Source organism: Zalophus californianus, chromosome 8 (genome assembly GCF_009762305.2).
Source record: "Zalophus californianus isolate mZalCal1 chromosome 8, mZalCal1.pri.v2, whole genome shotgun sequence".
NCBI classification, from domain to species: Eukaryota; Metazoa; Chordata; class Mammalia; order Carnivora; family Otariidae; genus Zalophus; species Zalophus californianus.
Genome location: NC_045602.1, coordinates 60,797,753 through 60,811,573, shown reverse-complemented (window position 1 = coordinate 60,811,573; position 13,821 = coordinate 60,797,753). Strand labels below are relative to the sequence as shown.

Sequence of the window (13,821 nt, the reverse complement as noted above, 5' to 3'; positions counted from 1 at the left end):
AAAATGTAAACTGTGGTGTTACCTTTAAGTGATAGTATTATGGATGCTTTTAATTTTGTTCTTTTTTTCTATGTTAAAAATGTACAGCACTTTTGTAAAGGAAAAAACAGTATAAATGTTAAGTTTCATATTTTAAACATTAAAACATAAACACATTTGACCCTATTATTAATAGCACAGTCATGCTTATTTTTAAAATACTTTTTTACGTTTATTTTTTAGTAATTTCTACACCCAACATGGGGCTTAAACTCATGACCCTAAGATCAAGAATCACATGCTCCTCTGACTGAGCCAGCCACGTGCCCCTCACCATCATGTTTAAAATATTTCATTTTTCTCTTCATACAATAATCAAGGGAATCTTCATTAGTTATTAAGCACCTGGGGTTTTATATGTTTTTTGTCTTGAGACTTGATTTCACCTTTTGGAAAGCACTTCCATTCTTACAGCAATAACTATTAACTATGTGAAAAAAATTGATATTGACTTCAACATCCATTTTTGTTGTTTTATTTAAAGTATTTTCCTGTAGGTCAGATGTTAATGACATTTTTTTCAGTTGTCTTTAATTAAAACAGATTTGCCTATGCAATTTGTAATAATGTCATGACATTTTGTTATTTGTTGAATAAGGACAAGGTAGCAAAAGTTCAAATGATTAAGGGACTTGGAAAAAAATAAGAACTTGAGTTACATATGGACATAGCAAAGAGGGTTTTAAGCCTTTGCTATTTTTAAGTTTATATTAACTTCAAAATGTGTGTTACCAAGACCTGATTATATATTACTGTATTACTCAATTACTTGAGAATGCCTTTTGAAAATAATATAAAGAAATGTTTAGAATCACTAATGATTAGTAACCTAGAATAAAGGTTCTGTTTAGCATCATCATCCCAACTGCTAGCCTGCTCAAACCATATTTAAAAGAGCTTAGCAAAATAATTTATCTAGTTTAGCAAAATAATTTGGCATTCAATCTTTCATATCTTTTTCTGTTATCCACAGAAAAAGAGAATAAACAAACTCCCAAATGAAATTTTTTCTACTGTTCCATGTAGTCCATCCCACAGCTATCATTGGGGGAATGTTTTTGGAAATAAGCCACAAATTTAAAAACATTTGCCTAAAACAAATTGTTTATATTACTTGCTTGTAAAACAATATAATATTTGAGGCTCTTTTCCCCAGGGATAAGACTTGGGATGTTCATGAATATTTGAATAGTCTTTTTGAAGAATTAAAATCTTGGAGAGATGTATATTGGCGCTTGTGGGGAACAGTCAACTGGCTAACTTGTTCAAGATGTTATCAGGTGAGTTTTTTTTTTTTTTTCTTTTTAACATCTTGCTCTGCAAACATTCATAGCAGACCGTTTTTTTCCTTAAGATTTTATTTTTAAGTAATCTCTACATCCAATGCGGGGCTCGAACTCAACCCCGACATCAAGCGTTACATGCTGTACCAACTGAGCCAGCCAGATGCCCGGCATATCAGGCTCTTTTAATATATGTTGTTTAATTAGTATGTTTGGATGTGTTTGGACAATATCTTACATCTTTTTAAAGAAACTGCTGGCAAAAACAATGGGACTATGAAACATTGCTTGCATCTGGTTTTGTTTCTCTTACTATCTTCATCCTCCTTTTTATTTTCATCGCTGAAACAATCATACCTTGTCTAATTCTTAGAAAATCAACAGGTTTTAAGTGACCAAATCTGTTTTTTCAGTGGAAAAAAAAAAATCCTCTCCCTCCGCTCCTTCCCCTCATGCTCTTTCTCGCCCTCTCAAATAAATAAATAAAATCCTTTTAAAAATTTTTAAAAAATAATGGAACATACATTATGTAGTCCTGAGTGAAGTTTTTTGGGATGTATAATTTCATTGTGGGAATAATAATTGATTTTATATATTTCTTTTATTCAGGCTTTTCTCTGTATAGAATTTTCACATTGTCAATATCACTCAGAAACAGTGGTTTATCCTACTGCAGCAAGTTCACTGAGTACTATTGGTACTGGTATTTATCCCTGCTGTAACCAAAAGGTTCTTCGGTTTGATCCCACGCAGCTTACAAAGGTAAATTTTGTTTTTTGTTGTTTGTTTATTTTAAAGATTTTATTTAAAAAAAGATTTTATTTTTTTAAGTAATCTCAACACCCAACATGGGGCTTGAATGTACAACCTCAAGATCAAGAGTCTCATGATCCACCAACTGAGCCAGCCAGGTGCCCCTGCAAAGATAAATTTTGGATGCTGCCCTTTTGTAGTTACAGTGCTCACTAACACTTATTTAATATTTTCCCCTTTTATTGTTTTTAAAGCATAAAGATTATACATTCATATAGGAAAGACTTCAAACAATACAAAAATAAGTATAGTTAAAAGTAGAAGTCCATCTTTACACCACTCCCTTGTTCTGCATCTTTTCTCAGAGGCAGTTAACAGTTTCCTTTTAGACTGTGTTTTATACATTTCATTTTTTAAAAAATATTTTCTTCCCTTCTCTTTTTGTTCTTAAGATTTTATTTATTTGAGAGAGAGAGAGAGCACAAGCAGGGGGAATAGGCAGAGTGAGAGGGAGAAGCATGCTCCTCACTGACAGGGAGCCTGACGTGGGGCTCGATCCCAGGACCCTGAGGTCATGAGCTAAGCCCAAGGCAGACGTTTAACTGACTGAGCCACCTAGGCGCCTCTGTTTTATACATTTCAGGCACAAATTTATGCAATTTTTTATATTGGAAAAAGGATCATACTGTTCATATTTTCTGTAACTTGCCCTTTTCAATCAACAATATACCTAGATTATCTTTCTGTCATTTCTTTACTGCTGTGTAATATCTTAAGCCGTGCATATATCACAATTTATTTAACCATCCTATCAATGAACATTTAGGTTGTTTCCAGATTGATGGTATTATAGTGTTGTAATGAATGTCCTTGCACATATATCTTGGTACAATATGTGAGTATTGCTGTAGGTTAGAGTCCTTGATCACTAACACTTTTGAAAATGTTATGTAATTAAACTTCATCAGTGGAGGGAAAGAACCTAAAGCTCTTCCTCCTCCTCATCCATACAACAGTTATTTATAAAGCACCACAGTTGTGTCACACAATGTGCAAGGCAGAGAATAATCTAATTTCTGTAAAATTAGATAGTTTCTCCCTTTGTGGAGTTTATAGTTCATGCAGTAGTATCAAAATGGGGGGGTGGGGGAAGCATGCAAAGAAATGTTTGAAGAAGTATGCAGGGCCATAAATGTCTATAATAGGCTGCTCTGATCTGGGCATTGAAGTCAAGGAGTTGGCATTCGGTTGTAATCTGAAGGGTGGGTATGAGTATGTGAGGCAAAGAGGAGGGAAAGAGCACTTCAATCTGAATACCAAGGCCAAAAGGAACACAGTGAGTGAGAGAGACTGAACAAAACTGCCTGTTAGAGAAAACACACGTAGTTTAAGGAAAGGCTGGTGAGGTAGATAGGTGTTGGGTCATGCAGGGGGAAGACCTTGTAGGCCGTGTTTTTTCTTTATTTTGGGTTTTGAAGATCAGTTGCAGTGTGGAGAATGGCTTGGGAGTATTAAGTATAGTCAGATATGAGAGGAGTTACTGCATAGTCTTAGGATGATAGCTTGGTCTAAGGTTGTAGAAATGAATTTAGTATTTAGGAGGTAAACCTGAAATGGCTTGATGGATTATGTCACAGAGGAAGAAGTCCAGGATAACTCTGTTTCTTGCTTGTGCTACTGGATAGTGGTAGTGCTGTCTACTGAGGAAACAAGAAGGGAATTGGGTTTGGAGAGAAGCTCATGAGTTCTGTTTTGGACATTTTGAGATTGAGGTGTTTTAGAAGACAATCAGGCAAAGAGTGTTGGGGCTCAGCGAATTGGCTACCTAGAGGTGATAATTTTAAGTCTTCTTGCAAATAAGTAAGAATTGAAACCAGCAGGTATAGGTGAGCATAAGAAAATCAGAGAGCCTACAGTGGAGCCTAGAGAAACTCCCAGAATTTAATGGCTGGATAGCAAAGCATGAGCCTGCAAAAGACAATGATCAGGAGCAGCAGGAATAATAGGAGGAAAACCAAGGATGTTGTCATGAAAATCAAAGGAGTAGTATTTGAAGAAAGAGAAAGTAGTCCATGATACCAAATAATGCCAAGAGGTCAGATAAAATACGGAAAGAAATGTGTCCTTTAACTTTAGTAACCTGGAATTCATGTGTGAAGATCTGTCTTGGTGAAGTGCTAGATCCCAAAGCCAGATTGGTATGGGTTGTGGAGGGAGTGAGTGGAAGAGAAACAAATGTGGACAGTGTGAATAGCAGCTCTTTTGGGAAATTTGAGAAAGGGAGAGGGTAAGTCAGTAATTACATTGTAGGTATTTGGTTATTGTTTCTGCTTTGTTTTGTTTAAATATTAGAGATCTTTTTTTAACGTCTGTGGGAAGGATCTAGTTGAGGAGAGGTTGATGGTATAAGGTTATGAGGCAGTATTAGTTTAGACAAGAGGAAGGGCAGTTCCTCTGTTGTAACAGTAGAGAAAGAGTAGGATGGTTGCAGTTATTAGTAAAATTGTGTTTTTATCATTTAGATACATTTTTCCAATCTAATGCCTTTCTTCTCTATAAAGTAGGAGGAAAAGCCATCTGCTAAGAATGAGGGGGAAGAGGGAAGGTTCTAAGATTTGAAGGAAGTATCAAAGGTTTGAAATAGTTTTTTTGGAAAACATGAGAGTGAATTTTCCAGAGAAAGGTTGTAGGTTACTAAGCAATTTGAGAGCCCATTGGAGATTGGTAATCATAAATTTACAATGAAATCCAACATGCCTTTTATGTCACTCTCTCCAGTAGTGCTAAGCTGCTTGAGTGCAAACATGGAGACAATGGGTCATTGAGCTCATCCAGTTTGGGGTTTTACCAGATGGGTATGATGACATTTAGGACCAAGGAATTTGGGGTATTAGCATGAATGTTATTGAAATGGTGTATCATGGGATTTTAGCTGGAAGGGTAGTTTGTTATATTTGCAATCAATCACCAACTTCGATTAGTTAGAAATTTTATTGGTGAGGTAATATGTTACCCACATAATGTTTGTATTTAATGTTAGGTAGATGCTTTGCATACAAAGCAATTTAAATAGGGTATGACACTTTAAGCAAAATGGAACAGTTTAGCTTTGATAGGCCCAAGATGTTTATTAATTCACGGTTATGTTATATTTTACAGTATGATTTTTAATCATTGCATTTCTTTGTGGTTATGTTTCTGTTTTAACTGTCACATTCACATTGTTGTAAACAATACTTCTAAAAGTTGTAACTCTTTGTCTTGTTGTCTATTTACTAGTTGTATTAACCCCTTATATTCCATTCATCATGAGACAGTTGAGGAATAAATAGTAATTAAACTGTATGATAAATCTTGTATGTGACATCATGGATATTGTTGAGGTGATTTCTTAGGCTAAGTGAAATCTAAATAGTTAATATGGTGATTTATATTTCTATTAATGGCAGACCAAGTAATTCAGACCATTCCTCCCATCAAAAGGCAACTAAGAAAGGTGAATGAAGTATAAAGATTATATTAAAAGCATCAAAGAGCTAATAAGATAATGAGGAAGTAGTGTTAAGGTACAGGAAATGATAGAAACCTAAGGGAGCTAGCACTCAGGACCATTTTTGTCCAGGGAGCAAATTCCAGTCTGGAAAAAGTGGCTAAGGGGCTGGGCTGATCTTTAGGTGCCCTATCAAAATTTTGGGTAATAGTCAGGGTCCAAGGTCTGGAGGATGGAGATAGTAATGAATAACATTCCCACCCTTACACTTTCCGTTGGGATCCAAAGAAAATAAGATTAAATCAGAAGTAAACTATTACTTGCCTGGATAGCAACCAGCCAGCAACTGGCTTTGATTCAGTTGCATGGCCTAGGAAATTTCGAGTCCTGAACTTGGTTTAAGGTCATCTTGGATTGCTATTGTGTCCAGGCACCTGGCAAAAGCAGTAAAAATTCTCTTTGGAGGAAAATAACATTATACCTGAAATTATATCTACAAACAATTTTTTAAATAAAATATTCAGCATACAAAGATAACTTGACATAGATGAAAGTAGGTTACCAGGAAGGGGAACAGCAGAATTTATGCCACAAAAACAAACCACAGAAACTATAAATACTGGAATTATTGACACAGGCTATAAAAATAAATAAGATTACTAGTTTAAGTTGATAGAAGCCAAGCTTGGAAATTTTTGGTAGGGAATTATAAACTATAAAAAATGGCAAGGGGCACCTGCGTGGCTCAGTCAGTTAAGCATCTGACTCTTGGTTTTGGCTCAGGTCATGGTCTCAGGGTCATGAGATTGGGCTCTCTGCTCAGTGTGGAGTCTGCTTGAGATTCTCTCTCTCCCTCTGCCCTTACCCCTGCTCGCATGCACACATGCACGTGCTCTCTTTCTCTCTCTAAAATAAATGAATAAAATCTTTAAAAAAAGTTATGCAGATTTTTAACTGTTCAGGGGATCAGCACCCCTAAGCCCCGTGTTGTTCAAGAATCAACTGTATTATTTTTTTCTTGAGAAAAAGTTGTAAAATGGTTGATATGATATGGCTGGGCAAAGAAGAACAAAAACATAAAATCATCTTTACAGGAACATTTCTATAACAAACCAACCTCTCTAACTTGGTGTCTCTTACAACACAGGGCTGTAAAGTAAAGGACCACGTTGTTGCTCTTCATGATCAAGGTGAAGGTGGAGATTTGCCATCCTGTCCGACTGTTAAAATCCTGGATGATCTGCACAAACACAAAGATGTCATTGTTGTGCCTTTTTCTAAAGATACAGTTAGGTGAGGCAGGGGGGATAACGCTGTGCTGCAGCTTTATTCATGCTTTGCATCTCAGAATCCTCCATTTTCCCTGGTGTTTCCCCAAATCAGTAATGTCAGTCCCCAGATAGTTTATATTATTTCAGAGAGCTTACTGAAATTATATGTTAGCTCCCATTAAGAGCAAGCAGGTGTTTATTTGTTAGGAAAAATACTTCAAAATATTGAAGGTCCAAGGGGAAGAAAAACTAATAAAAGGAGTCTGTGATTGAAAGGTTGGGACCTGCAATTCATTTTTTGAGGGTTTTTTCTTTTCCCAGTTACTTAAGTCCTTCTTGAATGCTTGATTGATACAACTAGAAAAAGAAAGTCAATGGTTGAGGTCATCTTTGCATAAATTTGAACTCCTTGAGTTTAATAATTTCTGAAGTCAATTCTGTCATTTTGCAGTTGCAGCAGGCTGTCAGGCTGGGGGCCAGGGGCTGGGGGAACCTTTCATGAAGGCCGTTCTCACAGAAGTACCAGTCATAGCAACCCATTTCACCACCTGGCAAGTGGGATGCTTGGAGTGCCGTGGTGCTCCCCTATATGGAGTGTCTTCTGCTAGGGGAATCACTAGATGAATTAAGAAATGCAAATGTTGAGGTGGCATACCTTATACTCAAGAACTGTGTTTCTAAAGAGCAATTTATAAAATATTTCCAATAAAAAAAGATATCATTTGCATTTAACTTCTTATGAAATTGAACATTTCTCCATAACATGTCTTTTTCTTTCAAGTGATTCTGGGGTTGGTCCCTGTGATGAAAAGGGTCTAGATTGTGATGTTTTACTGGAGCCAAATACACCATGGGGCCCCAAAGGTGGGGAGCTCAATGCTGTGAGTAGCTTGTTTCCCTTATTCTTTATTGATGTAAATAATTGATGACATTTAATCTTTGACAGAAATGTAATTGGTTTGAACCAAAACTGAAATTTTCAGTTAATAAGCATTTACTGACTATCTGATCATAACAACAAGGTATTATGCTGAGTTAGTAGGACTGTAAAGGTAATAGGATATATTCCTTGCCCTCAACTAATAACTAGTCAACTTAAATTTGGGGAAAAAATATAACATGGTCTTCAGAGGTTTTATTATGGACAAGTAATGATTTGAGGATTGGAGATAGTATGAATGGGGTATTTTGTCCTCTCCTAATTCTATAAAATTTTTTTGGTATGAAATTCTTTTTTTTTTTTTTTAATTGTAATCAGGAATGTGTTTAGTTTTTGCAAGGTTTCAAATAATTATTTCTCAGATGTCCAGATAGCTTTGATTCCTTTGATTACTGTTACTGACAACCAGGGAATCGCCACTTGCCTATGAACTTCCTGGCTTTGTATTGGCTGAGGTAGCATTTACTTGACAAAGTGAAATATTCCATGTAAAATGCCTTGTAAACTCCAAATGGCTACAAATAATTCAATCATTAACATTCATTTATGAATTATATACAAAATAGCAAATTAGATTTCTTGAATATCCATATATAATCTGGTTCCTTAATTTATAGTAAAGTATAAACATTAAAAAGTAATTGGAGGGTCACTTGGGTGGCCTAGTCAGTTAAGTATCCAACTCTTGGTTTCAGCTCAGGTCATGATCTAGGAGTCATGAGATCAAGCCCCGCGTCATGCTCTGCCTGGAGTCTGCTTAAGATTCTCTCTCCCTCTGCTCATGATCTCTCTCTCAAACAAATAAATAAATCTTAAAAAAAGTGATTGAAATAGTTCAAAAAATAAGTTATATTATCTCTACATGTGATTCGCTTATGCTTTGGAAACAACACTGGGATGTGTTGATTTTCTTTCTTCTTTTTTTTTTTGTAAACATATACATCTTTCTCTAGGCAGCAGATATTTGTAATACATCATTTTCAGCCTGAATTTTAAGTTACGTTTCAACCTGGAAAGGAGTTATACTTGCAGTGTTTTTCAACTCTTCCGCAGTCTCCACATGAACATAAGGAGCTGCATGCAGTCTGGGTAGATGGAGATTTATTAATCTCTGATTCCTTTGTCTTTCTTATAGTTTTTGTCACTGAAAAACTGGACTCTGCAGCTGGTAAGTAAGCAACTGTATTCCACTTTCATGGATCTCTTTCTTCCACAACTAAAGTTTAGTTTAATAGAATCTTATCAGTATCTTATTTTACAGATTTTAGTTCAGTGCAGTTATCCTTTTCAGGGGGCGCCTGGGTGGCTCAGTCATTAAGTGTCTGCCTTGGGCTCAGGTCATGATCCCAGTGTCCTGGGATCAAGTCCCGCATCTGGCTCCCTGCTCAGCGGGAGGCCTGCTTCTCCCTCTCCCACTCCCCCTGCTTGTGTTATCCTTTTCAGCTTCTATAATTTTGCACTTACTGAAAATGCCATTGTCTAGAACAGACATATAATCCATTATCTTGTTGCGTACTCCTTAAGTGTCCCTAATGACTTCTAGAAGTCACTTTTAAGTCACATTAGGACATAGAACAAAGCAACAAATCTATTAATTCCAGGCATTTGGTTGTTTGACTGGTTGCTTGGTTGATTTCTTTTTTTTCTTTTACCTATTTGCCATTACTCTGCCATCTGCCACCAATATTCGCAAGAATGAACTGGAATTTGGATCAGTGATGGCAGAAAGCAGGGTGGGTAGGTAGATGCAGGAAGCTGATGCAGCTGTGGTTGAGTAATCCAGGACCACATTTATCCAGGGAATGTGTACCTGTCCTTGCTTATGAGACTACTTTCATAATGGAAATTATTATATTTTAATTTAATCTTAATATCAAGGAACATACATTCAGTTGAGTGATAGAGGTGCAGTTTGACCAATGCTGAGGACTTATTATGTGCCCATCACTCTGCTAGAATATGTGAAGGAAATAATTTAAAAATGTTTAATGCAATCCTGTCCTAAACAGAAATTTCTTTTTTTTTTTTAAGATTTTATTTATTTATTTGACAGAGAGAGACACAGAGAGGGAACACAAGCAGGGGGAGTGGGAGAGGGAGAAGCAGGCTTCCCGTGGAGCAGGGAGCTGATGCGGGGCTCGATCCCAGGACCCTGGGATCATGACCTGAGCCGAAGGCAGACGCTTAATGACTGAGCCACCCAGGCATCCCTAACATAGAAATTCTTATGTCCATTTCCTCAGTGTTGTACTAGGCATTGGTCATTTTATCAGATCTTGTTTGACTGATTCATCCAAATAAATTTAGATAAATGTGTTTGAAAAGAATCCATGAGAGATATGTTAATACTATGGTTTTTTTAAAAGGGTTTTTTTTTTTTTAAATTCAGAAACAACAGTCGTTATTTTCAGAAGAAGAAGAATATACCACTGGATCTGAGGTCACTGAAGATGAAGTTGGAGATGAAGAAGAAATATCCAAGAAACAAAGTACTGATTTCTAAGATAAAATCAAGTCTCACTTTTATGAAGGGGTAGCATTCTGAAGGCTTTAATGCAAGGGGTGAGGAGTTAGCTTTATAAGTCTATATGGTAGGCTACAACATGGAAAACAAAAATAAAGGAGGCTCCATCAAGACTCCCTAATCCTGGCACTAAGAGAGAATAATCACAGTTATTTTAAAAAGTGCAGTGTGCTGAGAAATAATACTCCACATTTTCATTTCAGGTGTAAACTAATAGGTTTCTCAAAATGGATAACTTCAGTGTGTGCCTGAGATGATTTGAAGTGACACTCAAATTAAGCATTATACAGTAGTAGTCAGAGTATGATTCTTAAAAAATTAAAAACATGATTTTATACAACTACAGAATAAACTTGTGTCAAAATTTTTGAACTCTTTAGTGAGAGAAATAGCAGGGAAAATTTGTTCAAAGAGCATTTGAAGACTTGGGTATTTATAGGCATTTGAAAAAGAATGTTAAAGAGGATTGCAAGTTAGATTCAAAACTAATTGATGTCTTATAAGGCAGTAAGCCGATCACCTTTGAGGTTATCGTTTCTTCTAAACAGAAATCATTTGCATTTCTTTTAGACACAAAAATCTCCAAGCTAACATAAAACTTCACAACATCTGGGCCTTCAATCAACAGTAGATAGGAAAGTCAGATACAAGGATATATTCTTTGAAAATTAAATAATTCTTACTTGGGCCTTAAAAGCAGTCCTCCAATATGACACTAAAAGAACATACAACCCTTCCTTTGTCTTTTTTCCAAGTTTTACATAATTTTTCTTCATGTGTCAAATCCTCTTATTAAAAAACTAGTTATCAGTTATTTTTAAATTATAATTAGTCAAGGAGAAAATGCTACTATGTTTTGTGTGAAGTTTTTTCCCACAGTTGATTGAGGTGGAATTTATATATAATAAAATTCACCCATTTTTAAGTGTACATATTGATGAGTTTTGGCATACAGTTGGGTAACCACTACCAAAATCAAGACCTAGAAACTCCAAAAAATTATCTCCTGCCCCTTTACACTCATTTCCCTTTCCCCAATCCCACCCCCAGGTAACCACCAATCTGCTTTTGTTACCTTTTTGGTTGGTTTACCTTTTCTAAGGTCTCATGTAAATGGAATCATGGGTAGTCTTTTGTGTGTGGCTTCTTTCACTTAGTGTGATGTTTTTGAGATTCATCTATATTGTTATGTATGTCAGTGGTTTGTTCCTTTTTATTGCACAGTAGTATTCCATTGTATGAATATACCATAATTTTTTTATCCATTCACCATTTCATGGACATTTGGGTTGTTCCAGTTCTTGGTTATTATGAATAATGTTGCCGTGAACATTTGCATACAAGTCTGTGTGGACATATGTTTTCATTTTTCTTGGGTAGATACCTAGGAGTGGAATTGCTGGGTCATATGGTAAGTGTATGTTTAACTTTATAAGAAACTGCCATACTGTTTTGCAAAGTGTACCATTTTGCATCTCACCAGCAATGTATGAGAGTTCCAGTTGCTACACGTTTCTACCAATACTTGGTATTATTACTTTTTTTAACTTTAGCCATTCTAGTGGATATATAGTTCTAGGCATCTTCTCATGTGCTAATTGGCCATTTAGATATCTTTTTCATGAAGTGTTTGTTTAAATTATCTTCTGCCTATTTTTTAGTTGGATTGTTTGCCTTATTATTGAGTTATAAGCATTTTTTATATATATTTTGGATACAAGTCATTATGTTTTGCAAATAGCTGTCCCCAGTTTACAACTTGCCCTTTAATTTTATTAATGATGTCTTTTGAAGAGCCAAAGTTTTTAACTTCACAAACTCTAATGTTTTAGTTTTCTTTTATGTTTCATGCTTTAATAACAGAAATCTTTGCTTACCCCAAGGTCACAAAGATTTTCTGCTGTTTTCTTCTAGAAATTGTATGATTTTAACTTTTGTATTGAAGTCTATGATCCCTTCCAGGTTAATTTTTGTATATGGTATGAGTTAAGGGTTGAGCTTCCCTTTGTTTTCCTATAGGCATAGCCGGTTTTCCCAGAATGATTTGTTGAAAAGAATGTTCTTTCCCCTTTGGATTACCTTGACACCTTTATTTAAAAATCAACTGATCATTTACATGTGGATCTATTTTTAAACTCTTTGTTCTCTTCCATTGATTCTTATGTCTGTTTTACATCAGTGTATCAATACCACAGTCTTTTTTTTTTTTTAAAGATTTCATTTATTTATTTGAGAGAGAATGAGAGATAGAGAGCATGAGAGGGAAGAGGGTCAGAGGGAGAAGCAGACTCCCCGCTGAGCAGGGAGCCCGATGCGGGACTCGACCCCGGGACTCCAGGATCATGACCTGAGCCGAAGGCAGTCGCTTAACCAACTGAGCCACCCAGGCGCCCCTCAATACCACAGCCTTAATTTTTGTAGTTTTTAGTGATTCTTGAAATCTGGTGATGTATGTCCTTCAAAATTGTTCTTTTGTTTTAGATTATTTTGGTATTTCTAGGTGCTTTGCATTTCTTATACATTTTAGAGTAAAGGTCACTTTCTAAAAATACTGTTGGAATTTTTATTGGGATTGTGTTGAACCCATATATCAATTTGGAGGGAATAACTTTTTTTTTTTTTTTACAATGGCAAGTCTTCCAATCCATGAATATGGAATGTTTCTCCATTTATTTAATTCTTTAATATCTCTAATATTTTATAGTTTCAGTATGTAGATGTTGAACATCTTTTATTAAATTTATTCCTAAATGCTTTTTAATTCTGTTACAAATGAAAGTACGTTTTTAAAAATCGTCTAATTTTTCAGTTGGAAAATTTTTCAGTTGTTCCAAATGACCTTTTTTCTGTGTCCTTGCTAATTTCACTTAATTTTTCTTATTAGATTCCTTTCCAATACATATACCTTGTATTTCTTTGTCTTGCCTTTTTGCACTGGTTAGGACCTCATGTTGAATAGAAGTGGTGAGAACAGACATCCTTACCTTGTTCCTGTCTTAGGGGGAAAGCATTCAGTCGTTATCCATTAAGGATGTAATGTTAGTGGTTGGTTTCTTGGTTTCTCATAAATGCCCTTTCTCAGGTTGAAAAAGTTTTTTTCTGTTTCTAATTTGCTGAATTATTATAGTGAATGGGTGTTGAATTTTGTCAAATACTTTTTCTCCATCTATTGAGATGATGATCTAGGTTTTCTCCATATATCAGTATGATGAATTACATTGGTTTTTCAAGTGTTATACCAATCTTCTAAGGTAAACTCCACTTGGTTATGAGGTATTTGTTTTTTTTATATATTCATGTAATTCGACTTGCTGGTATTTTGTTAAGGATTGTTTGTGTTTATGAGCGATATTAGTTGTTTTTAGTTTTCTGTGATGTCTTCAAGTTTGGTTACCAGAATAATACTGATCTCGTAAAATGAGTTGGACACTGTTCCCCTCAATTCTCTTTTCTGAAAGAACTTGTGTACTATTTGTATTATTTCTCCCTTAAATATATGATAAAATTCAGCAGTGAAGTCA

General features: G+C 35.5%; 1 protein-coding gene across 2 annotated transcripts in view; it reads left to right on the top strand.

Moving 5' to 3' along the window:
* KIAA1841 (KIAA1841 ortholog) overlaps window positions 1-13,821 on the top strand; it is a 49,761-nt gene that overhangs the window by 23,208 nt on the left and 12,732 nt on the right. For both annotated transcript variants that reach the window (XM_027623598.1, XM_027623597.1), the window contains exons 10-15: window positions 1,196-1,319; window positions 1,932-2,084; window positions 6,713-6,858; window positions 7,618-7,717; window positions 8,912-8,944; window positions 10,166-10,265. In XM_027623598.1, the coding sequence (XP_027479399.1) occupies window positions 1,196-1,319; window positions 1,932-2,084; window positions 6,713-6,858; window positions 7,618-7,717; window positions 8,912-8,944; window positions 10,166-10,265 (656 nt within the window). The remainder of the gene's footprint in view (window positions 1-1,195; window positions 1,320-1,931; window positions 2,085-6,712; window positions 6,859-7,617; window positions 7,718-8,911; window positions 8,945-10,165; window positions 10,266-13,821) is intronic.